The sequence below is a fragment of the Sus scrofa genome, chromosome 1 (assembly GCF_054392235.1).
Source record: "Sus scrofa isolate SSC_HxYL_T2T_F1_AM1 chromosome 1, Sscrofa_HxYL_maternal_Yorkshire_Landrace_v2.0, whole genome shotgun sequence".
Lineage (NCBI taxonomy): Eukaryota > Metazoa > Chordata > Mammalia > Artiodactyla > Suidae > Sus > Sus scrofa.
The window spans coordinates 247530808-247556279 of record NC_139383.1 but is presented as its reverse complement, the minus strand read 5'-3'; the positions used below and the strand labels follow the sequence as shown (position 1 = coordinate 247556279).

The 25472-nt window shown below is 43.7% G+C and overlaps 1 protein-coding gene and 1 long non-coding RNA gene across 2 annotated transcripts in view; one reads left to right on the top strand and one right to left on the bottom strand.

The window, feature by feature from the left end:
• LOC100514147 (olfactory receptor 13C7) overlaps nt 1-25472 on the bottom strand; it is a 142431-nt gene that overhangs the window by 100510 nt on the left and 16449 nt on the right. Inside the window, exons 2-3 of the long non-coding RNA XR_014823804.1 lie at nt 23231-23567; nt 14775-14896 (exon numbers count right to left, since the gene is read on the bottom strand). This is a non-coding gene — a long non-coding RNA (olfactory receptor 13C7). The remainder of the gene's footprint in view (nt 1-14774; nt 14897-23230; nt 23568-25472) is intronic.
• On the top strand, nt 1551-8585 carry LOC100519461 (olfactory receptor 2S2). Its single transcript, XM_021065950.2, has 2 exons — nt 1551-2186; nt 5161-8585. Exon 2 carries the CDS (start codon nt 6375-6377, stop codon nt 7332-7334), a length of 960 nt encoding a protein of 319 aa, XP_020921609.1. The 5' UTR covers nt 1551-2186; nt 5161-6374; the 3' UTR covers nt 7335-8585.

Here is a 25472-nt window from a genome sequence, read left to right as displayed (position 1 = left end):
CCACATCTTCACAGAGACTACATCAGGTCCTTCACCCACTAAGCCACATGGGAACTCCTCAAATATAACATTTTTTTTTTTTTTTGTCTTTTTGCCATTTCTAGGGCCGCTCCCTTGGCGTATGGAGGTTCCCAGGCTAGAGGTCAAATTGGAGCTATAGCTGCCAGCCTACGCCAGAGCCACAGCAACGCCAGATCCAAGCCACATCTGTGACTTACACCACAGCTCACGGCAACAGCCAATCCTTAACCCACTGAGCAAGGCCAGGGATCGAACCCGCAACCTCACGATTCCTAGTCAGATTCATTAGCCACTGAGCCACAACGGGAACTCAAAATATAACAGGGAACTCAAAATATACCATTTTTGAAGGAAGAAGAAAAAAACTGTTATCATTCACAGATATTATTATTGCCTACTATGTAGAAAATCTAAAATAATTTAGAGGAGTTCCCGTCGTGGTGCAGAGCAAACAAATCCGCTGAGGAGGCTACAGCCTACACCACAGCTCACAGCAACGCCGGGTCCTTAACCCACTGAGTGAGGCCAGGGATTGAACCCACATCCTTATGAATCCCAGTTGGGTTCATTAACCACTGAGCCACAAAGGGAACGCCTATATTTCACATTTTAAATTAAATACTTAAAGCTTTTAAAACTGCAATACCACTTCTACTATCAGTTTGGCAAATACCAAAAAGTCTCAAGGCCAAAATATTACGTTGACAAGGTGTAGTAGGAAAAGACATTCTCATACTTTGATCATGAGAATGCATAAATTTGGCAATATCTATCAAATTACAAATGTATATAAAACATAGTTTTACCACATGTGCTAAATTATGAATATGCAGGGGTGTTTTGTTGTAACATTAACTGTACTAGTGTAAGACTGGAAAAGACTTGGAAAATCTAAATGTCCTTTAATATCACACTTGTTAATTAAATGATGATACATCCTTACAATAGGATATATGCAGACATTTAAAAGAATGAGGCAGTATTATATATTTTTCCAGGTACTTATCTCCAAGGCATATTGCTAAGTGAGAAAAAGCAAGACAGTAAGACAGTGTGTGTTTATGTTAAATTTATTCTGGAGACAAATTAAGCACAAATACACCTTGTCTTACTATCTTGACTTTCTTGCTTAACAATACGCATAGAATATCTCTGAAGAAAGAGCATACAAGAAGTTCCCCGTAGTGGCTCAGTGGTTAACGAATCTGACTAGGAACCATGAGGTTGCGGGTTCGATCCCTGGCCTTGCTCAGTGGGTTAAGGATCCAGCGTTGCCATGAGCTGTGGTGTAGGTTGCAGATGATCCTGCGCTGCTGTGGCTCTGGCGTAGCCTGGCGGCTACAGCTCTGATTAGACCCCTAGCATGGGAACCTCCATGTGCCGCAGGAGAGGCCCTAGAAAAGACAAAAAGACACACACACACACAAAAAAAAAGATGTATTGAGACTGAAATGCCAGCTCTGTTCACAACATCTGGTGTTTGGAAAATTGCCTAACTTTCTAAAGTCTGTTCCCTCAAATTATAAAATAGAGGATAATAATACAACCTCCCAGGAAGACTGGAAGTAAATACTCACTATACATGCATTTCTGGATTTTACTGAACTTACATAATGTGTCTAAAGTGTTTGTCTCAGGATCTGGCATATGGGGGAGGTCACTGAGTGCAGTTAATTCTGAGGCTGCCTCCCCATTCTGGGTGGCTAGGCCTTCGACTTGGGGACAAGGAGCTCTGTCCTTGAAGCAAGCACTGGAGGGAAGCCAGCATCTGCTGTGCCCGCCTCTCCATCACCGGTTGCCCGGGACCCAGTCATTGCCTCTAATTGCGATGGATGGAGGGCATGTGGTCCCTGGAGCCCCCAGGCATGCTGAGTTCTTGCACCCAGTGCACTCTTGACATTCCAAACTTTAAATTGCTTCTGGGACTAGTAGGGTCCCTGCAGGAGTCCACAGCAGCAGCTTGAGCACTCTCTTCACTGCTGGGGAAAATGGGCCCTTGGGGTTCCTGGGCCTTAGAGCCAGATGACGGGGGCTCTACATGAAGACCTGGATCCGCCATGCCCAGGGCTTCAGCCGACACAGCTGGGAGGAAGGACGCGAGAGAAACACCCATCAGAGGCTGAAGTTGCCACAAGGATTTGGGAGGAAAAAGAAAGATCTTGCAGGTAAAGGAAGTCAGACAGGGGAGAGTCTGGGCCTTTGTCTGGCATCCTGGGTCTGGCCCCGGGGGTGCAGAGAGGAGCTGAGAAGTGTGTCTGGAATCAGGAGACTCAGAGAGGTGGCCCCAGGCAGGGCTGGGACGGGGGCAGAGGTGGTGGCCATGTCTTCTGCAGAGCTTCTGTCAAAGCCTCACTTTCCTCCTCACCTGCCTCTGCTCTGAGAAACCTTCCCGCAGCCAAAGCTGGAGCTGGGCAGGGCTGCTGAGACTAAGTGACGTCCTCAGGCACTCCAGGGCTCACCACTGACCAAGCCCCTGCCCTGTCCTTACTGCTCCATCCACAGGAAGCCAGGGAGGGAGGCAACTGGATCCACATCCCTCTCCTGCAGAGATTTCTCAGAACAGGCCATCCGCAGGGTCAGGGGATAAGCAGACCCGAGCCTGGATCATCTCGTTCCCAGTCCGAGGCTATTTGTTTCCTTTTTTCTCACTTTTTTCTCCCATAAATACTAAGATGTTTTCCGCTGAATACCAAGTAACTTGTGCCCACTGTCTTAACAGGAAATTTGGTAATGCTGAAGAGGTACTGAGAGGAATCCTGACTGATTTTGCTGTCATTTCCTTCCAGTCCCTTTTATCCACACCTATCATTTACCTAATTGAGATCATAACAGTGCATAAAATGTTGCACTCTCCCTTCTCATTTATTGTGATAGTGGAATAATATTACGGTGAAAAAATATTATGGCCGACATAACTTTAATGTCTGCCTTAATATTTCATTATATGAAATGCTGTGATTTACGTAGGCATTTATTGGCGGACAGTTATTTCGTTTCCTGTTTCCACCCAAAATATTGCTGTGATAATGCTGTGAGGTAGTGGCCCTCACTCTCCTTGAGTCTGTGGAATCATTTCCCAGAGGTGGAATTGCTAAGATGATATGTATGAAGGTTTTTCAGGGTTTCCATTTTTCTAGCCACACAGCTCCTCAGAAAGGCTGTATAAGGGGCGTGCGCTCTTTCTCTCTCTCTTTTTTAAAGTATGGTTGATTTACAATGTTTCTTCAATTTCTGTTGTATAGCAAAGTGACCCAATCAGTTCCTGGGGTGTACAGAAGGAGACCACTGCCCATCCATTCCAAGTGTAACAGTTTGCATCGACCGTGTAAGGGGCTCTTTGGACTACACTGAGCTGCCTCCCATTCCTCAGTTACCTGCTGGCTCCAGAGACAGGCAGGGATGGGACCACAAGCAAGGTCAGACCCCCCAGACAAGCTGAGGAGCCACACTTCCAGGTAGAGATACAAAGGTCAAGGCTTCCCTTCCTCTCCTGTGCCCCTCACTGTCCCCCCCCCGCCGCCGCCTCCCCTTCCTGGGCTATAGGAGCCAGAGATCTTTGTCTTCTTCAAAGCCTGACACACCCCACTTCCTGCTGACCATTCCTTGATGGGAAACCAAGCATTCAGATCTACACACACACACCACCTGAAGAAGTGGGCAGACACCTTGACCAAGGATGGCTCCCAGCATGAGTCACTCTACCACAGAGCTGGGACGCCCAGGGAAGCCCCTGATTCAGCCTTTTCTGGATGCATATAGCAAAACGGAGGCCTCAGGAGGAGAAGGGTCTTGCTCAAGCCACATAGAAGACCCATGTCCTGGGCAGCGGCAGGTCCCTCAGCTCTGGTCTCAGTGTGCAAGGTCTTCCTAGCTGCTGAGTTCATTCCAATCGAACCAGTTTTTCTCTTTAAATGATTTTTATTTTTCATTATAGTTGGTTGACAGTGTTCTGTCCATTTTCTACTGCATAGCAAAGCGACACCGTCACACATACATTTCTTCATTCCTTTCAACTGAACCAACTTTTAATTCATCATCTGTTATGTGACAGGCACGAAGACTTCCATGGATGCAGCTCTCACGCAGGTCAAGAGAGCATCACTTATGCCCACACCCCTTTGTTCATGGGCAGGAGCTTCTGTGTGATGGGAGTGGATGGGAGAGTTTTTACAAGCACAGCCTGCCCTGGTTACTATCAAATTTTTTTTGTGACACTGATTCTAAAGTTTACTTTTCATTTCCTGGAGGAGATGGGAGAGCCACTGAGAGGAATGTGAGAGAGGTTGGGGCAGAAGTTCATGGCGGGGCTCCCAGAGTGGACCTGCACTGAGAAGACAGAAACACCCTCATGTCCAAGGGTCATGGGCTTGCATGGGAAATGCAATGAAACCCATGACTGCAGAATGGGGGAGGCTTCTCCTAGATTAGATCAATGGTCTTCCGCTGGGCACAATTTTGCACACCCCTCTCCTCCCAGAAACGTTTAGCAAAGTCTGGAGACATTTTTGGTTGTTAGAACTCAGGAGTAGGTGCTACTGGCAACTGGTGGGCAGAGGCCAGGGATGCTGCTGCTAAACATCCTACAATGCAGGAGTTCCCATCGTGTCTCAGTGGTAGCAAATCTGACTAGTATCCATGAGGATACGAGTTCCAGCCCTGGCCTCGTTCAGTGGGTTAAGGATCCGGCATTGCCATGACCTGTGGAACAGGTTGCAGAGGCGGCTCGGATCCCATGTTTTGTGGCTGTGGTATAGGCCAGCAGCTGTAGTTCCAATTGGCCCTAAAAAGCAAAAATAAAATAAAATAAAATAAAATAAAAAAAAAATTTGTGCACTAAGGCATCAAGGCAGCTTTTTTTTTTTTTTTTTTTTTTTTTGTCTTTTCTAGGGCCACACTGAGTCGGATTTGTTAACCACTGAGCCACGACGGGAATTCCCAAGGCAGCTATTTGGTGGAAAGAACTCAGAACTAGGGCCTGCAGTCGAACCCCAAAGAACAATATCTTTCATTCAGCCATAACCCTTGAGTGACAGTATCTTCTCCATTGCGGGGGGGAGTTTCAAAAAAGATGGCACAGAGTAGCTGCTCATTAATATTTACCATTCATCTTCCACCATCCATCTATTCCTCCACCCACAGCCCACGGCAATGAACACGGAGCAAGAGAAATATTATCAATGAGGGTTCGGAATTTAGCGTCTGAGCAATTGCAGGAAAGAGACTAGAAATTCTTTACACAAAGCCCTCCTCCCTATGCCTGTATGGAACCCAAGAAGAGAGTCAGAGAGCCAGAATTTTTCTTTTTCTTTGGAACTCCGAGCCAGAATATTATTACACTGGAATGAAATATAAGCAAACAACGACAAAGAGAAAACATTTCTTAGTTACCGCTGGCTAAGAATTTCATCAATATCCCAGTGAAATTCATTAATTTCATCAATATTAAGACGTGACTGCTATAGAGCCCACCATCTGATGACGGTAGTTCACATAGTTATTCGTTATTGAGTTCACTGGTCAGCAGCTACACAGCCGTCAGCCTGTAGTGTGAGATCAGTCACTCCAATCCATCCTTGTATCGACTTCATAAAGTTCCTCCCCATATAGGAACTTCCCCATATATGGCTCTCAATCTATGTTAAAATAGGCAGATGCCAATGCTCACGAGCGCCAAGTTTGTGTCCCTGATGGTGGGCGGCCCAGAGAATTCATGCACAGTATGGTTGAGCCTTCACCTGGGCTTGCTTCTGTCTGGAAGTGGATTAACACTTTCATACACGTTCCCTCCAAATGTCATCAAAATCGCAAGAGGCTTTCAAATTTGCTGGTGCCAAGAACTGGATCTGCTGGAGGGATTGCCTCTTTGAGCATCTAGAAAAAACTCAGATTAAATGAAATGTCTATACACTCGCATTAAAGAGAACGCCTTCATAGGATCTTCCAGCTGTTAATCCTAATGCAGAGGAAAAGCTCTCCTTGACTGGGGATGAGCTCTGCTGGGTTCAGGTCCTGCCTCTGTCCCCAGTCTGATCAGAAGACTGGAGCAGGTCATTTCCCACTCAAGGCCTCAGTTGCTTTGATGGGCAAGGAGAGGATGCAGCAATTTCTGAAAAACCCTTCATTTGCCTAGACGGAGGCCCTTGCCCAGTGCTGGCTGGCCCGTTGTAAGTGCTGACCATCTCTCATCTATGAGCACAGGGCGCCCTACTGACAATTTCAGTCATTTTTCTCTAACACACATATGCTCTCCTGTTATGCAGCAGGACTTGACCACATACCAGATGCCTGGGACTCTTTGCAAGAAAGCCTGATGTGCAGTCTTTGTATTTCGCTGATGCCAGAGGGGATATTGCATGGAAAAAGCTAATCAGACCTCCCCAGTGGTGGGCTTCATCCTCCTGGGCCTCTCAGCCCACCCAAAGCTGGAGAAGATGTTCTTTGTGCTCATCCTGCTCATGTACCTGGTGATCCTGCTGGGCAACGGGCTCCTCATCCTGGTGACCATCCTGGACTCCCGCCTCCACACGCCCATGTACTTCTTCCTGGGGAACCTCTCCTTCCTCGACATCTGCTACACCACCTCCTCAGTGCCCCTCGTCCTGGATGGCTTCCTCACTCCCAGGAAAACCATCTCTTTCTCAGGCTGTGCCATCCAGATGTTTCTCTCCTTCGCCATGGCAGGGACGGAGTGTGTGCTTCTGGGTATGATGGCATTTGATCGCTATGTGGCCATCTGCAACCCCCTGCGGTACCCTGTGGTCATGAGCAAGGCTGCCTACGTGCCCATGGCTGTCAGCTCCTGGGCTGTTGGTGGTGTCGCTTCCCTGGTACACACATCCTTGGCAATTCAGCTTCCTTTCTGCGGGGACAACATCATCAACCACTTCGCCTGTGAGATCCTAGCTGTCCTGAAGGTGGCCTGTGCTGACATCTCCATCAATGTCATCAGCATGGCAGTGACAAATGTGATCTTCCTGGGGGTCCCGGTTCTTTTCATCTCTGTCTCCTATGTGTTCATCATCGCTACCATCCTGAGGATCCCCTCAGCAGAAGGGAGGAAAAAGGCCTTCTCCACCTGCTCTGCCCACCTCACTGTGGTGGTCATCTTCTATGGGACCTTGTTTTTCATGTATGGGAAGCCCAAGTCTAAGGACCCCCTGGGGGCAGACAAAGAGGATCTTGCAGACAAGCTCATCCCCCTCTTCTATGGGGTGGTGACCCCCATGCTCAACCCCATTATCTACAGCCTGAGGAACAAGGATGTGAAGGCAGCTGTGAAGAACCTGGTGGCTCAGAAACACTCTAGTCACTGATGCAGAAGGAGTCAATCGTCTGTGGTTCTCATCTCCATGGAAGAAAGAACTTCGGTCATTATAGCTGCCACCCATAAGCCAAGTCGGCTTAACTGGCATGGTCTCTTGCCCTCGAATCCATTTTCAGGGAATGTTGAACTTTTCACAGTGGATCTCTTGGATTCTGGTCAGAGGTCTAACAGGTTCCACTGGTGCCGGACAATAAATCCTCTACCTGTCAGATGCAAACATTCCAAACACATACTAAAACCAAGGAGCTGGGAACTATGGCAGCAAGCCTAATGGCCCGCGTAGTGTCTAAACTGCAAATTAGTACAGAGGGGTGAGGTGGCTCTCACAGCAACTATGCCACCCCTGTTGGAATCACCAGGAGAGTCAGAGGAACAAGCAGGAAGTGGACATTTTCATCTTGGATTTCTATTTACCATATTCAGTTTGCCTGAAGTGCTCGGAAGAGACAAAGACACATTTGCTAGGAAGAAAGATTTGGGGTGGGAATAATCTGTTTTGATAAACTGCATTTCTTTTTCGCTATGAGAAAATTGAGGCTTTTTTTTTTTCATGAGGTACTACACATTTTCAAATACTGCTAGTAAATCAGATTATCTTGAAGAGGGAGGAAAGAGTTTGAATTTGATATTAATCATTTATAGAAATTTCCAATCGAAAAGCTAGTATTCTGTTAGATAATAATTTATACTCCAAAAAAAGGCAGATGACAGGTAGATAGATAGACAAAAATTGACAGTGGCTAAATATGTTTAAACAGGCTTTGCGATGGGGTGGGCGGGGCTAAAGTTTGACAGGTTTCTTGGCTTCAGAAATTCTTGGAGACTTTAATATGCTAAAGTACACAGTGAATACCCAAGAGATATAAATTCTATAGCATTTCCTGAGCTTGTAGTGTTTAGCACAATAAACCTGGGAAGCGTTTTCTTACTCATGTCCCTGAGCAGATTGTTTAACATCTGTTAGCCTATTTCTTCATGTTTTAAAAATCTAACCATGTTGGAGTTCCCATTGTGGCTCAGTGGTTAACGAATCCGACTAGGAACCAGGAGGTTGCAGGTTCGATCTCTGGCCTTGCTCAGTGGGTTAAGGATCCGGCGTTGCCATGAGCTGTGGTGTAGCACACGAGGCTCGGATCCTGCAATGCTGTGGCTCTGGCGTAGGCCGGTGGCTACAGCTCTGATTTGACCCCTAGCCTGGGAATCTCCATATGCCATGGGAGTGGCCCTCAAAAGGCAAAAAGACAAAAAAAAAAATCTAACCATGTTATTTTACATTGATTAGGTAAGTACTACAAATAAGTGCTTTGTAAATAGTTAAGCATCATAGAAATGTAAGTATTGTTAAAAGTATTATTATGAGTGCTGCACGGCACTATGGACGATGTGGAAGAAAGCAAGATATAGTGCATGCTTAGAACAATAGACACAGAAGATGGATGAGACATTCGAGGTGGCAATGGATGAAGAGAAGCAGTTTTATAGCAAGTTATATTAAATCCAGAGTATACTAGAAGTCTTACTTAAAAAGAGAATTTAAAAGTGAATTCCAATCTTGATAATACAGTATATCTTGGAAATTTTTGATCTACTTAGTTATATTTAAGTTTTCTTATATTTATTAAAAATGAATTGTATAAGATAAGGATGCACATTTTGTCAATAAAATTTCAACAATCTCGCTGTCGTGAATATACAAGAGTGACATCTAGCGGCCATTCAAGCAAACTTCAGACAGTTGGGGAGCCTTGCAATGTGGTCCTTAAATGAAGGTTCAGAGATCTCCTTGCTCAAATCTAACTACATGACGCATGGAGTTTCTCGCCAATATCCCTGACCCCAGTCACCCAGGATCTGCTAGGACACCTCCAGGGACAAAGGAGTCAACTTCCAGATTCTAGCTGTTTCATTCAGCCCTTCTAGCAAATTCTTCGTTGAGTTATGACAAAATATATCCTCCCATAGCTTCTACCTTCCAGTCTTAATTCGGCTTTGTGCCTCCACATGAAATGTACCTAATCTCTTTCCCTATGTATTTATTTTAATTTTTATTTTTTTATTTTTTTAGGGCCGAACAATTGCCTATGTAAGTTCCTAGGCTCAGGGTCGAATTGGAGCTGTAGTAGCCAGCCTATGCCACAGCCACGGCCATAGCAACGCTGGATCCAAGCTGCATCTGCAATCTACACCACAGCTCATGACAAGTGCCAGATCTCCAACCCACTGAGCAAGGCCAGGGATCAAACCCGCATCCTCGTTACCACTGAGCCACGACAGGAACTCCTAATTTCTTTCCTTCTGACATATGAAGATAGTTATACTCCCAAGTTCATTCCCTTTCAGCCTAAACACCAAAATCCTTATGCCAAAATCACCAGCATTACCCAGCTGGGAGGTACTGAACTTTGTCTAGAGCATCATCTCATTTATTCCAGCCATGGAAAGAATGTGATATTTCTGAGAATACCTTGGGAATAATAATGATACTACTAAGCTAGCTATTTCCCCAGGATAACTGAGATCAGGCTGATCTAGAGAAACACTGAGAACAAACCCACCTTCCTGGAAGGCAGTCCTCTCCTCCCTTTCTTTTCCTCCGAGTCATGGCAGCCCTATCCTTGCATATTACAAATTACATTAATTGTTAAATTAAAAACCACATAAATTGTTTTCTCGAGGAACAACAGCTACCCCCATTCCAACTTCACATTTCTTGTCTTTCAATGTCAGTCACCCTTCTCCTGACTGATGCTTTAAAAAGCAAGCAAACAAGACAGAACAAAACGAAAACCAAGGTGCATTAACAGGAATAAGAAGAGACCATAAGACTAAGGATATTTGGAGTTCCTGTCAAGTAGCTCAGCGGTTAATGAATCTGACTAGCATCCATGAGGATGCAGGTTCGATCCCTGGCCTCGCTCAGTGGGTTAAGGAGCCGGCATTGCTGTGAGTTGTGGTGTAGGTCACAGACACAGCTCTCAGCTTGGATCCTGCATTGCTGTGGCTCTGGTGTAGGCCAGAGGCCACAGCTCCAATTCTGCCCCCAACCTGGGAACCTCCATATGCTGCAGTTGTGGCCTGAAAAAGCAAAAAAAAAAAAAAAGACTAAGGATGTTTTTCATTGACTTAAGTCATCAGTCTTTCTGAAAAAGTATTACTATGACAACATACAATATAGAGACTTGTTCCTAAAATCTCCCAAATGAAAATGACTACAGTGGACACATTCTTGGGGGTGTGTGTGCAAGAATACAATCGTATTGTTATATATATTCAAGCAAATGTATTATTTCAACTTTACAGTTCTGAGTTAGTGGGTTTTCAAGCTTTTAGTCTAGTGACCAAATCCCCCCAGTTTTTAAGCTGAAATTTTAGTTATAAAGTAGGTCTGCTTTGGTGGAAGCAGGGCAGCAGTGGAGGCAGAACTGAGGTGGGAGACAGTGGAGGAGGCAGGGTTCCACCTGCTCAGCCTGCCCTTCCTCTCCATACCCCAGGGGTTCCTCAGTCCAGTTGTATAACCCAACTCAAATATGATCCATACCACCTTTGCCAAGAAAATTAGAAATTGTAAAAGAAATTGCTTTATTCTCAGAAAAAAAAATTGAGAATCTGGGAAAAATTACATTCTAAGAAAAAATAAATTACCCAATTAACCATTCAAGATACAGACAAACTTCGGGAGTTCCCGTCGTGGCGCAGTGGTTGACGAATCCGACTGGGAACCATGAGGTCGCGGGTTCGATCCCTGCCCTTGCTCAGTGGGTTGGCGATCCGGCGTTGCCGTGAGCTGTGGTGTGGGTTGCAGACGCGGCTCGGATCCTGCGTTGCTGTGGCTCTGGTGTAGGCTGGTGGCTGCAGCTCCGATTTGACCCCTAGCCTGGGAACCTCCATATGCCGCGGGAGCGGCCCAAGAAATAGCAACAACAACAACAACAACAACAAAAGACAAAAAAAGACAAAAGACAAAAAAAAAAAAAAAAAAAAAAAAAAAAAAAAAAAAGATACAGACAAACTTAAAACATCAATGACCTAAGAAGAAATTGAGAAATTATCAAAGAGTTACCATCTGAAGATGTTCCAAAGAGTTTCACAGATGAATGAATTATTAGATATTCAGTAAATAAAAGGTTTTAATACTATTTAAATTATTTCAGAGCATGCAGTGAGAAAGATATCTTCCAGGTTCCTTTAAATAAGCCAGCATAACCATGATGCTGAAAAATGAAAAACATGACAGAGAAGGTACACCTGAGAAAATCAGAGGCCCGTCCTCACTTCTGCATAAATGTGTGTGTCTGTGTATATACATATATAACTCAGCAATACATTAAAATAATAATAAATCATGTCCAAGTGGATTTATTTTTAAAATGTAAAGATGGAAAAATTTAGGGATGTCTCCTGGAATAATTCACCACATATAGGTCAAAGGAGGAAAAAAAAAAGATCATTTCAATAGTTTCCCCAAAGTTATTTTTTAAAGTTTAACAAATCAATTTCTGAGTTTTATAAAACTTCTAAGAAGGTAGGAACAGATGTTTTCTTTAACAAAATTAAATCTTTGTCTCTAATTTTAAAAAGTCTACAACATGCAACATGATGAACTAGTAGATCAAACCCATTACAGTTTAACACTGTTCTGGAAATACCGGCCATTTGAACTAGAGAACAGAAATAAATGTACAGTGAAAATAGAAGAACGTATGGAATGATTTTTATTATTTTGATAACATATAGTAATAACTTTATACTGAGACAAAACAGGCAAATCAATTAAAAAGCAATTTTAAAAAAATAGGACAAAGCAACAATGACGGTGGCTATGAAATTAACAGGTAAAAATCAAATTTTTCACACAAACAGCAACCGGAGGAAGTATTATGGGGGAAAAAAAGTTTCATCTATTTTAGCAATTAATTGGGGGTAGGGGTACCTAAGAATAAAGTTAAGAGTCCTCAATACTTACATGAATAAAAACATAATACTCTATTGAAAGAAATTCAAAGGAATATATATATATATATAGTCTTTTTGTCTTTTCTAAGGTTGCACCCGCAACATACGGAGGTTCTTAGGCTAGGGGTCCAACGGGAGCTGTAGCGGCCAGCCTATACCACAGCCACAGCAACGCGGTATCCGAGCCGCATCTGCAACCTACACCATGGCTCACGGCAACTCGGGATCCTTAACCCACTGAGCGAGGCCAGGGATTGAACCCGGAACCTCATGGTTCCTAGTCGGATTTGATAACCACTGAGCCACAATGGGAACTCCTCAAAGGAATATTTGAATAAATTAAAGATATATCTCAGATAAGAAATTGTGTCAGTGATGGAAACAACCCAAATGTCCATCGACAGATGACTGGATTCGGAAGATGTGGTATATATACACAATGGAATACTACTCAGCCGTAAAAAAGAATGACATAATGCCATTTGCAGCAACATGGATGGAACTAGAGAATCTCATAATGAGTGAAATGAGCCAGAAAGACAAAGACAAATACCATATGATGTCACTTATAACTGGAATCTAATATCCAGCACAAATGAACATCTCCTCAGAAAAGAAAATCATGGACTTGGAGAAAAGACTTGTGGCTGCCTGATGGGAGGGGGAGGGAGTGGGAGGGATCGGGAGCTTGGGCTTATCAGACACAACTTAGAATAGATTTACAAGGAGATCCTGCTGAAGAGCATTGAGAACTTTGTCTAGATACTCATGTTGCAACAGAAGAAAGGGTGGGGAAAAAGTGTAATTGTAATGTATACATGTAAGGATAACCTGACCCCCTTGCTGTACAGTGGGAAAATAAAAAAATTATTAAAAAAAAAGAAATTGTGTCAGTGTAAACTTCTTAAATTCCCTAAATTAATATGGAAACAACACAATTCCAGGCATTGACAAGCTAACTCTAATCCACATAGAAATATATTATATATAATATAATACATAGAGAAAAACATGTCAGAACAGCCAGAAATTTTTGGGAAAAGACCGTCAAGAGGAAATTAGTCCTACCAGATATTAAAATATATATAAAAGTACATTTTTTTAAGTTTGGTACTAGTAGAGAAATAAATAGATCATTGGAACAGAAGAGTCTAGAAATAGACCCAAATACATACATATATATAAAGTCATTTTATAAAGACTTTATAATGGAAGTGAATCCATAATAAAGTCAATATGTTATTATTAGGCTAATATCTCTCAGATTCAAAGCCATCCTTTTATACTATTTAGCTTTATAACGCTAGTCTGAGACTCCAAACCACACTTTTGCTCTGCCAGGTGCTGCCCATAGGGGGCGCTAGAGGGAGCTTGGAAGGGCGAGGAAGGAAAACGGAATTGCTCCTTTCGGTTTGCTTCCTATTCCTTTCCCTGTAGTCCCACAATGCCTTTGAACGGCAGCAGTTGCTTCTTACATCCCTTGGTTCCAGTGTCCTCTTTCCAGGTTCTCAGAACCAGGTCCATTGTCCTGGGTCTCAGTTCCATAACCCTCCCTCCCTAAACACCAAGGTAAATTCCAGAGGACTCAAAGACTAAAATAGAAAAAAATAAATCTTAAAGATTCTGGAAGAGAACCCTCCTCTAGGATTTTTGCTCTGCAGAATCTGTGATGCCTCACGACCCAACCCCAACCCAGCTACTCTAGAGTTTCTGAGAACCAGCAGCTGCTGAGGTTCAAGGGCTCAGACGATGCCGAAGCTATGGTAAGATCCTAAAAGATGGAAGTGGTGTAGGAATTTCATTCCTCTGTGCAAGGAGCTCCTGAGGACAAACATTAACATGTTGGGGCAGGAAAGAGGGGTTAACGCTGTGATATCTAAGAGTCAGGCTGCGTGATTCCTGGACCACAGAGGACCAGGGCTGTGGCTTCCGTGTCAGGGTATTGGAAGCGCTGGGGGTCTCTTTGGCCCTGAGTAGGGGATGCCCCAGGTTTTGCTCACCTTGGCAGCTTGGGGCCTATTAAAGGACTCGCAAGTGGCTGGTGTCCCTCACCCTAATCCACATGGGTCAACTTCAGTGCCCACCCTACCCTCAGGAGGCAGCTGCCTCAAGAGCACCCCTGCAGCGCACCCAGCCGCCAGACAGAGGAGCAAACAACCTAGAGAAGCAAGTCTCCTAATGGAAGTGAATCGCAAGAGAACAAACACACGCCAAGAGCGCTCCAGGAGAAAGTCAGGTCCAGCACAAAGTCTTTCAGAGAAGATGGCAAATTAAACTTTTGTACACAGTGTAGTTGGCGAAGAAAAGACAATGTGATGCAACTTGAGGAGAATGCAGGTCAGCGGAAGATTTGGGGGGCAAGAAGGAGGAAGGGAAGAAGAAAGACTCACCAGTGTTCAGAGAAGGAAACTTGAGGATCTGAATCCAACTGTGTCTAACTCCAAAACCCACACCTTTCAGCTGTAGCAGCACTTACCTAGGCTTCCAGCTGGTGTTCTCCAGGTTTCAGAAAAAAATGGGGAGGCGAGCAAGCAGGTATAGACGAATTATCGTATTCTTTCTCCCGGAAGGGGAACACACACCCTGTGCCCCTCAAGTCTGGCTGGAAGAAAACACAGGAGAGATTTTAGGCCCAGGGCACTGGTGACAAGTTAGGTGTGGCAGTTCTGCCTGCAGTTTAGGGGTCTCAGCAGGCCTCCTAAGGACTTGCTTGCTCCCTGTTACCAAGACTAAGACCCCTGTAAAGAGATCTGAGTTGCTGCCTCTTCCTGACCCCTCCCCACTCAGCTACACACTTTTTTTTTTTTTTTTTTTAGCTCTTAAGGGCCGCACTCAGGGCACATGGAGACTCCCAGGCTTGGGGTCGAATTGGAGCTATAGCCTACACCACAGCAACACAGGATCTGAGCCTGGTCTGTGACCTACACCACTCACAGCAATGCCAGATCTTTAACCTACTGAGCAAGGCCAGGGATCAAACCTGCGTCCTCATGGATGCTGGTCAGATTTTTTTTTTTTTCTTTTTTTCTAGGGCCATTTCCCATGGCATGTGGAGGTTCCCAGGCTAGGGGTCTAATCAGAGCTGTAGCCACCGGCCTACCCCAGAGCCACAGCAACTCGGGATCCAAGCCGAGTCTGCGACCTACACCACGGCTCACGGCAACTTGGGATCCTTAACCCACTGAGCAAGGCCAGGGATCGAACTGCAACCTCATGGTTCCTAGTCGGATTCGTTAACCACTGCGCCACAATGGGAACTCCTCAGCTACACACTTAAAGACAGCTCAGGAATGACTTGCTGCCCCTGTAGTTTTGAAGGTTATATACATTTGCTCAGACAGTGATGCCTTTCATTTATTTAAAAAAAAAAAAAGTATTTTCAGAATAGCAGTATTTTCACCCAACAACATATGCTACAGGAAGTAATATTTTGACTTTATGGTTTCAGGAAAAGACACAATCACCAACTTGTTACTCAGCACAGCAGTTTCTAGTTGGAGAATATCACATGGAATAAATAGGAACCGTTTGCCAGATAGGGATGAATCCAAAACATCATGCCTGGAGTTCCCATCGTGTTTCAGCGGTTAACGAACCCAACTAGCATCCATGAGGACACAGCTTCGATCCCTGGCCTCCCTCAGTGGGTTAAGGATCCAGCATTGCCATAAGCTGTGGTGTAGGTCGCAGATGAGGCTCAGATCCTGAGTTGCTGTGGCCGTGGTGTAGGCTGGCAGCTTCAGTGCCAACTGAATCCCAAGCCTGGGAACCTCCATATGCCTGTGAGTGCAGCCCTAAAAAGACAAAAGAAAAAAAATAAAAATAAAAAATAAACATATTGCCAAACGAGATGAATGAAGAGGCTGTAACTCCTTAGTGGGCCGTGCCCATGCACCATTTTTTTACATGTTTTGAAGCATTTGTGTATTTCTTTTTATTTTGCCCTAGAAGTATTTTCAGTGATATTTTGTGTAAAGTGCAGTTGAATGCAGGATTACCAAGAACCCCTAAAACACTGAAATATCATTGAAGTAAATAGGTCAGAAAAAAGATTGCACTTTCCAAAGAATCCCTTCCCCACCAGCCCCACCCACTATCAAGTCTTTCCTCCTCCTTTGGAAAGAACTGTAAACTTCATTATATTACATTTTACATGGAAACTCTGTTTATTTGCTTTTAAACTGCTGTTCGTTACAGTAACTGTTTTCATTGCTCAGATAATACATTTTTCTATCTGTGAATACTGTTTTAGGGTATCTTGGGTCAGAATGAAATGTATCCTAATCTTTCCTATTAAAATCAATAGAGAAAAATTTCTGTCTGTTGACTTTTTTTTCCTTCACAGCAAAGTTTTCAGGAACAAACTGACATCTTTAAGCAAAGGATAGGTGTTCTTTTGGCTTTAGTAACTCTCTCTGCAGAGTAAAAATGTAGTCACATTGCCTCAGAGTTCACGGCTATTATCTCAGGAACCAGTTGAAGCAGCTGTAAAATTTTAAGTACCTGGGGTTCACTGGACCTGTTCTTAATATGTCAAGTGTGTTATCCTAAGGACCAAGATTTGGCCTCTTACCATTAAGAGAAATTGTCTAGAGATCCACTGACTAAGGCCTATGAACAATCAAAGAAACATAAAGAAAAGACTATGTATCAGTGAGACTTAGGTTTCATCAAATCCAGCAGAGCTGCATATCACTAATATTTACACAAGATAGCAGTTCAGTTCTCTGTCTTGTATAAAGATCTGCACAGTAGGTAATCCAGAGATATCGTAGGATCTCTATTCCTCAAAGACTCCAGGGATTCAACCTCCTTCTTGTTTTCTGCTTTCCTATCCCAATGGTGTCATCCTTATCCTCAAAGTACAAGAAGGCAGCTAGAGCTCCAGCTCTCATGCCACATTACAAGTGGTAGGATGGACAGAATGACAAAAAAGGGGAGGGGGATGGTAAATTTTATATGTCAACTGGACTGGCTATGGATGGCTCATATTAAACATCATTTCTAGATGTGTCTGTGAGAGTGTTTCCCCATGAAGTTAGCATTTGAATTTGTGAACGCAATAAAGTAGATTGCCTTTCCCAATGAGGGTGGGCATCATTCAATCTGTGAAGACCTGAAGAGAATAGAAGATGGAGGAAGGAGGAATTGACTGGGACATCCCATCTCATCTTCTGCCTCAGTCTGGGATTTATATCATCAGCTCCCTTGGTCCTCAGGCCTTTGGACTTAGACTGGTTCTCCAAGAGCTGCATGAGGCAGAATAATAATTCCGGTAGTTAGCATAGGAGCATGGGCTTGGATATATTCTTTGATATGGTCATTGAGGAACATCCATGACTTAAGGGTTCCAGGGAGTAACATCCCCACAGGCCTTGTTTACTATAGGAAGTGTATCTATTTTATGCCCAGGTGGACGTTAATCTCGAACCCACTCCTCAACTGATAGAAAAGGAATGAGAGGAATGGCGACTCCCAGTCTAGGGAAGAGAAGAATAAAGGAACCATAAGACTTACAGGGATCTATCCACCTCTAAGACCGCTATTGGTCAAGGACTGATAGAGGTAAACTGGGCAAGGCCAATGGGAAAAAAGAACGGATATCTGGACCCTATGTTGGTACTCCCGTCTTTAAGAAATAAAACCCCTATAGGAGTTCCCGTCGTGGCCGTGAGCTGTGGTGTAGGTTGCAGACGCGGCTCAGATCCCGTGTTGCTGTGGCTCTGGCGTAGGCTGGTGACTACAGCTCCAATTTGACCCCTGGCCTGAACCTCCATATGCCACGGGAGCATCCCTAGAAGATGTAAAAAGACCAAAAAAAAAAAAAAAAGAGAGAGAGAGAGAGAGAGAGAGAGAGCGAGAGAGATAAAACCCCTTTAAAACAATAGAGAGGGGGACTCTTCCTCCCCCTTCCCCTCCCAGTGTCTGTGCTGGGAGCTATTTGCTTTCCTATAATAAAGACTTTTCCTTGCTTGCTGCCTGTGTGTTCGAGAAGGTCGTTCTTCTGTCCGTGAACAAGAACCTGGATTCCAGTAACATCTTTCCGGTAACATGCAGACAGCAGACCGTGGGGCTTCTAGACTCCAAAACTTTGAAGGCCAACTCCTCATGATAAACAAACAAATATATAAATATCTCCCATTGGTCCTGTTCTTCTAGAGAATCCCAACTAACCCAGGGAGTAAAGAGCATATGCCAGCTGTCCTGTAAGAAAGGTTTCTAGAGGATGTCATGCAATTCTCCTGGGAACCCATTTGCCATAACTTAGTCCTGTGGCACAGGTAATTAGCAGGAGATGCTGAGAAATGTAGCCTTAATTCTGGGCAAACCTGTGACCTAGTTAAAAACTGGGGATTCTTTGTAGAAGAGACAGACCAGATATTGGCGAACAATAAATAGTTTCTAACACAAAGTCCTCCCTAATTCTAATTCTGCACTGTGTTGTTTTAATGCAAGAACCGCCACTGACTCCTAGAAAGCCCTTATCTATAGAAATTTACTCAGTGGCAGTGGGAAGGTTTGTCATCTCCATATACTGTGCTCTACTTAAATGCCTTTGGGTTATCCTCTGATTCTCTAATCATGGTCCCAGTGTGAGGGCATAAAAACCACTTTGGGGAGGAATTGATTCTCCCAGCAGTGACACATTTTGCTGTTCTACTTCACCAACTCTTGTAAATAGCCATCAAAGCGCACAGCTAAATCTCCTGGCAGAAAATCCCAAATTTCAAGAGACAGCTGGGCTTAATGATTTAATTAAACCAATTTCATCAAACTCAAGGATATGCAAGGGGGCTGAAAGAACCATCAAGAGGCGTCTGAAGCTGGTTCACCATCCTTTGGAAAATATTGAGACCTGATAATATTTTCACTCATCCACAGGTTAAAGGTCTAGGGTGATGCCCCCACAGATCTTGCTAAAAGGCTCCCACTCTACCCAGTTTTACAATCCAGATTTCATTTTATTAGCGCAGAGCTCTACCGCATTGATCTCTCACAAAATCTCATTTTTTTTTTCTTTTTGCCTTTTTTCTAGCCGCTTCCCGCGGCATTTGGAGGTTCCCAGGCTAGGGGTCGAATTGGAGCTGTAGCCACTGATCTACACCAGAGCCACAGCAACGCGGGATCCAAGCCACATCTGCGACCTACACCACAGCTCACGGCAACGCGGATCTTTAACCCACTGAGCGAGGCCAGGGATTGAATCCGCAACCTCGTGGTTCCTAGTCGGATTTGTTAACCACTGAGCCACAATGGGAACTCCACAAAAGCTCACTTTTAAGGGAACACAAATTTCCCACTAGAACTCTCAGGTGACCTCACCTTCCTGGACTGCAACAGGGTTACTTGGGGGCTAACTTCTGTTTCTGCTAGTTAATCACAGGCTTCAGCATCTGAGTGACAAGGACTTGCAAATTGTCCTTGGAAGTGCCCTTCAAAACCCTTCTATGGTTGGCCACACCTTGGGATCTCACCTGTGGCACAGGGAGACACTGAATTATGACTGTAGGTGTCAGAAAATAACCCTTGGCCTACATGCATCTGGACTGGATGACGGCAAAGCTTCATCAGCATTTATGTCATACTGCTTCACAAGGTGATCCTGGGACCCACTTCTTTTTTTCTTTTTCTTTCTTTCTTTTCTTTTTTTTTTTTTTTTTTCTTTTTAGAGCCTCACCTGAGGCATATGGAAGTTCCCACGCTAGGGGCTGAATCAGAGCTACAGCTGCCGACCTACACCACAGCCACAGCAATGTGGGGTCCTTAACCCACTGAACAAGGCCAGGGATCGAGCCCGCATCTTCATGGATCCTAGTCAGGTTCGTTCACTGTTGAGCCACAAAGGAAACTCCCCCCAATTCTTTCTTTTTGCTCCACTCTCCTCTATGTTGTGGTACTTACTCAACTGATCAAAGCAAGTTTACCACTTTATTTAAAACATTCCAGTCCAGGAGTTCCTGTCATGGCTCCGTGGAAATGAATCCAACTACTGTCCATGAGGATGTGGGTCCAATCCCTGGTCTTGCTCAGTGGGTTGAGGATCCGGTGTTGCCAAGAGCTGTGGTATAGGTCACAGACACAGCTTGGATCCCAAATTGCTGTGGCTGTGGTGTAGGTCGGCAGCTGTAGCTCCAATTTGACCCTTAACCTGGGATGCTCCATATGCACCGGTTATAGCCCTAAAAAGAAAAAAAAAAAAATCCAGTCCAAAGAAAAGGGGAGCAGAGAGGGCATGGACCATGGTTATGGGTTTTTCTGAAGGACTTGACTTAGAGGTTCCACTCAATCCCATTGGCCAGAATTTAGTTATGTGGCCATACCCAGATGTAAAAGATGGTGGGAAATAGAGTGTCAAGCCAGGAAGCCAAAGGCTTAGGTAAAATTTAGGGATTTCTTTTAGTGAAAGGGGAAGTGAAAAATGGATATCGAAAGATTATCGGCCTCTGCCATCATGGGTGACTGCTGGATCACGGCTAGTGGGTGACTGGATGATTGGGAATGCCTGGGGGAAGGGATTCGATCACTTTGAGGGGAACTGATTATTTAGTAGGATTAATTAGGCTTAGGTCTGTTTAGGCTTGAGGAAAAAAACCCACTGAATAAGTCTGGACTGACAATGATTGTATTTGGTGAGACTGAATGAGTGGATTAGATATGAATTTTGATAAGATATATAACACCGGGGTTAATGTCAAAAGGCAAAGAAAGGGTTCAGTTATGTTTGGTCATTCTGAGACGTCACCTTTTTGGTTTGCCCAATATTAAAACTTTGACGTGAACAAGAGTTAACACTTAATTATTCAAAAAAATGAAAGCATTCGATTCTTTCTCCTGCTTTTCCTTGTTCGTTGTACATTGGTGTCAATATTCATTCTGTTTGAGGTCCCTTTGGTCTCTTAAAAGCTAGCCACAGTAGCTCTCAATAGCACCTCTGGGCAGACACCAAAGAAGTGAATCTGATCCTAAGTAAAATCTAGTAGCTTGCCAATATTTTCACCAGTTAGGAATTACAGGAATTTAGCCATAGAATTTGAAAATAAATTGAAGTCCCTTTTTAGCCATTTTTTGTTTTTAGTAGAGACCAAGATCCCATTCATTGCAAAATGTTTTCACAGGCATGAATGCTTGCATTTGATCCAGAAATAATAAATGATTGACTGTTACCCAGCAGCAGGGTGCAGTGGGATTCCTGGCACTATTTTTTTTTTTTTTTTCAGCAAAGGAAAAAACAACTGAACAGAAATTTGTTTTTTCAACTGCTTTTTGTGGAAATGTAGATTAAAGAGACGAGGGGACTTTTTAAATCCCTTATTGCAATAATTACAAATATGGTTACACAAAGCCAGTGGGAATGCTGTTTTAAGTCACTCTAACTTATCTGACCTAGATGTTGCCATTAGGGGTATTAACTAAAAAGACATCTTCAGCTTATTAACTTTTTTTATCTTAAGGAGTTCTGAGTTGAAATGTTTTCTTTTAAAATATAAATATTTGCTTTTGCTGAAGCTAATTTGAAATTCTTAAGTGTTGACTTGAGTCTGCACAAAGAAGATCAGTTTTATTGGAACTAGCTGGGAAATCCACTGTTGGAATTTAAAAACAGCTAGTGTGTTATAAGTTATTACATTTCACTGTAAAATTTTTTTTACGGTATAGAATAAAATTTTAAATTCTTTTTAACCAAAACCTTGATGCTAGGCATCACAAAAAAAAAAGTTCATCTCACTCTCAGAAGTGCTTTAAACCCTCAATTCTCAAACATTTTGTTTTGAAAATTAGCAGAAAATTAAAAACTAGTAACAGCTGATGTTGATGAAATATTCTGTTGGTGCTAACATAAACTAGGTCAACTTTTTTGGTCTTTTTTTTTTTTTTTTGTGCCATTTTCTTGGGCCGCTCCTGTAGCATATGGAGGTTCCCAGGCTAGGGGTCGAATTGGAGCTGTAGCCACCGGCCTACACCACAGCTCACGGCAACACCGGATCCTTAACCCACTGAGCAAGGCCAGGGATCGAACCTGCAACCTCATGGTTCCTAGTCGGATTCGTTAACCACTGCACCACGACGGGAACTCCAAGGTCAACTTTTTAATAAAAAGTTTTAATATTAGGTAGACATGCAGGACAAGAAAACCGAGTAAAGAAAATTCAACCATCCTCTAAGACAGAAAACTAAGGGACCTAAAGCTCAAAAGTTAGGTTTCGCAGGTGGAGTCTCTACACGTTGACTGCCTTGACTGCCTGGCTACCAGATAGAGCAAATAAAAGTACAGAATGGCCAATTCAATTTGAATTTCAGATAAACAATGAATACTTCTTTTACTATAAGGGTGTGTACACACCTGAGATCTGTCGGGTACCTTCTGATGCCTGCACCAGAAGCTTCTTTGCTGCAGGCATCTTTGCCGCCAGCGCTTTCCCCCTGCAGGCATTTCCCCCATCACTAATTGGCCGTAAAGCAAATCTGCCGTAAAAGATAAACTAACGAAAAATAGGAGTTCCCTCTCAGCGAGGCTGGTTAAGGATGTGGCATTGTCGTTCAGTGGCTCAGGTCACTGCTATGGCCCAGGTTTGATCCCTGCCCTGAGATCTTTCACAAGCCGTGGATGTGGCAAAAAAAAAAAAAAAAAAAAAAAAGAAAAGGAAAGAAAAGCAAGATAAAAGGGGAACATTAAAAAGGACATAATGAAACATGAGAAGTGAATAACGAAATTAAAAGGACTTTATTGCCAAACACGAAATATTTGAATATGTTTAAAATGTGTGTAGTTCCTGCTGTGGTGAAGTGGATTACATCTGACTGCAGTGGCTCAGTCGCTGTGGAGGCCAGGGTTTAATCCATGTGTCACGAGTGTGGTCATAATAAATAAATAAGTGTTGATTCACGGCAATGATACTGCATAAACAATTGATTTTATTTCATAGATTGTACCTAAGTTCTTGTCTTTGGAGTCTTCCATGCGTATCATTGTATATCCTTTGTTGATCTGTCTCCTTTTTCGGGATCACACTCTCTTTTTCATGAGAATTTCTTCCTGTGTTAAGAGAGGTGTCAGTTTCCAAATACTAGGTTGCATGTTTGTAACGGAGCTTTGTATTGCATTGTGAAAACCTCTGCACCTTGGTTGGCATGGTCACATGTCTGTTGACAGATGTTTCAAAGTTCTGTGGGAAATGTGGGTTCAATTCGACACCTTCAAGGCCCTCCGAGCCTCTTTCCCTGACAACATAGTGTGTTTCGAGATAGGGAGCCAGCCTTGGGTGCAGCCCTAAAAACCAAAAATAAAATAAGAATAAAATAAGATAGGGAGCCAGCTCTGGGAACAGATCATCGTTATCTGTCAGCTCAATAAAGCCATCAATGTTGGCAACTGGAAGAGATGCTAACATATTTCAACTGGTTAAAAACAAACTGTGAGGAATTCCCGTTGTGGCGCAGTGGTTAATGAATCCAACTAGGAACCATGAGGTTGCAGGTTCGATCCCCGGCCTTGCTCAGTGGGTTAAGGATCCGGCGTTGCTGTGAGCTGTGGTGTACGTTGCAGACTCGGCTCAGGTCCCTCGTTGCTGTGGCTCTGGCGTAGGCTGGTGGCTGCAGCTCCGATTCGACGCCTAGCCTGGGAACCTCCATATGCTGTGGGAGTGGCCTTAGAAAAGGCAAAAAGACAAAAAAAATAAAAAAACAAAAAATTGTCAGATCCAAAATTGTCAACCTGGTTATTTTATCTTCAATGGCAAAATTGCCTTACAGCCCATTAGTTATGTAGTGAAAATATCTGCAGTAAAAATGCTTACAGCGAAGATATATACAGAAAAACAGTGCTCACAGCAAAAATACTTAGGACCTTTGGGACATACTTATACTTTAGAAAGTATTTATTGTTTATTTGAAATTGAAATTTTACCAGCAATCTACATTTTATCTGGCAGCCCTAATTTAACACAATAATAAGAAGAAAGGAAGGGTTCTTTGTTTTCTTTTCTTTTTTTTTTTTTTTTTGTCTTTTTGCTATTTCTTGGGCTGTTCTCACGGCATCTAGAGGTTCCCAGGCTAGGGGTCTAATCGGAGCTGGAGCCACCGGCCTACGCCACAGCCACAGCAACTCGAGATCTGAGCCGCATCTGCAACCTACACCACAGCTCACGGCAACGCCAGGTCCTTAACCCACTGAGCAAGGCCAGGGATCGAACCCGCAACCTCATGGTTCCTAGTTGGATTCGTTAACCACTGCGCCACAATGGGAACTCCCAAAGAAAGGGAGGTTTTACCTTGAATGGTCGCTAAAAATCATGCCTTGAGTCCCTTCTTTTATGTTGTCCCTTCCCCCGGGGAATGTTACTGCCAACCTTTTATCACAGGAATTGCTCAGCTGGTCCCTTTATTTTACCATTATTCTTGGGTCTGTCTTACAATATCCTCCAAGATCTGTCATTAATTTTCTCTTTCTTTCCCATTCATACGCCTTTTCAATTCAAGTAGCAGTTAACAGACCCAGGTACATTCCAGAGTCCATCCTCTTACCTATTTTAAAACTAGAAACTATTAAATTCCCTAAGGAAGGGTGAGGGAGGCCAAATCCAAATCAGAGAGCACAAACAAATCAAAGGCTAACTCGGAGTTCCCATTGTGGCTCAGCAGATTAAGGACCTGACTAGTATCCATGAGGTTGCGGGTTCGACCCCTGGCCTTGCTCGATGGGTTAAAGGATCTGACATTGCTGTGAGCTTCAGTGTAGATCTCCGATGCAGCTTGTGTCTGGTGTTGCTGTGGCTGTGGCCAGTGACTGCAGCTCCTATTTGACCCCTAGCCTGGGAACCTCCATATGCCTCGGGGGTGGCCCTAAAAAACAACAACAAAAGCTTGTCGAACAAATGAATGAAGCTGGTAGAAAGTGTTCATAGTTCTCTGGTGGCTCAGTGGGCTAAGGATCTGGCATTGCCATGGTGGCTCGGGTTTGATCCCTGGCCCCGGGAACTGTGCATTAAATTCACTTTGGCTTATTACACAGAAGGACAAAAGAAAATTCGTTCTCTGCAGCTTGAACAACCACTGATACCGAACGAAATATAAGGGCTTCGTAAAGTGTAAACCACTGGACAAATGGAGTTATAATCATAATGTGACATCATGCTAGACGCAGTGTGCTTCATAAAAAAGGACAGGACGACGTCCC

Coding starts and splice junctions, on each gene's coding strand:
- LOC100519461 (XM_021065950.2), top strand. CDS start 6,375: ATGGAAAAAGCTAATCAGACCTCCCCAGTGGTGGGCTTCATCCTCCTG.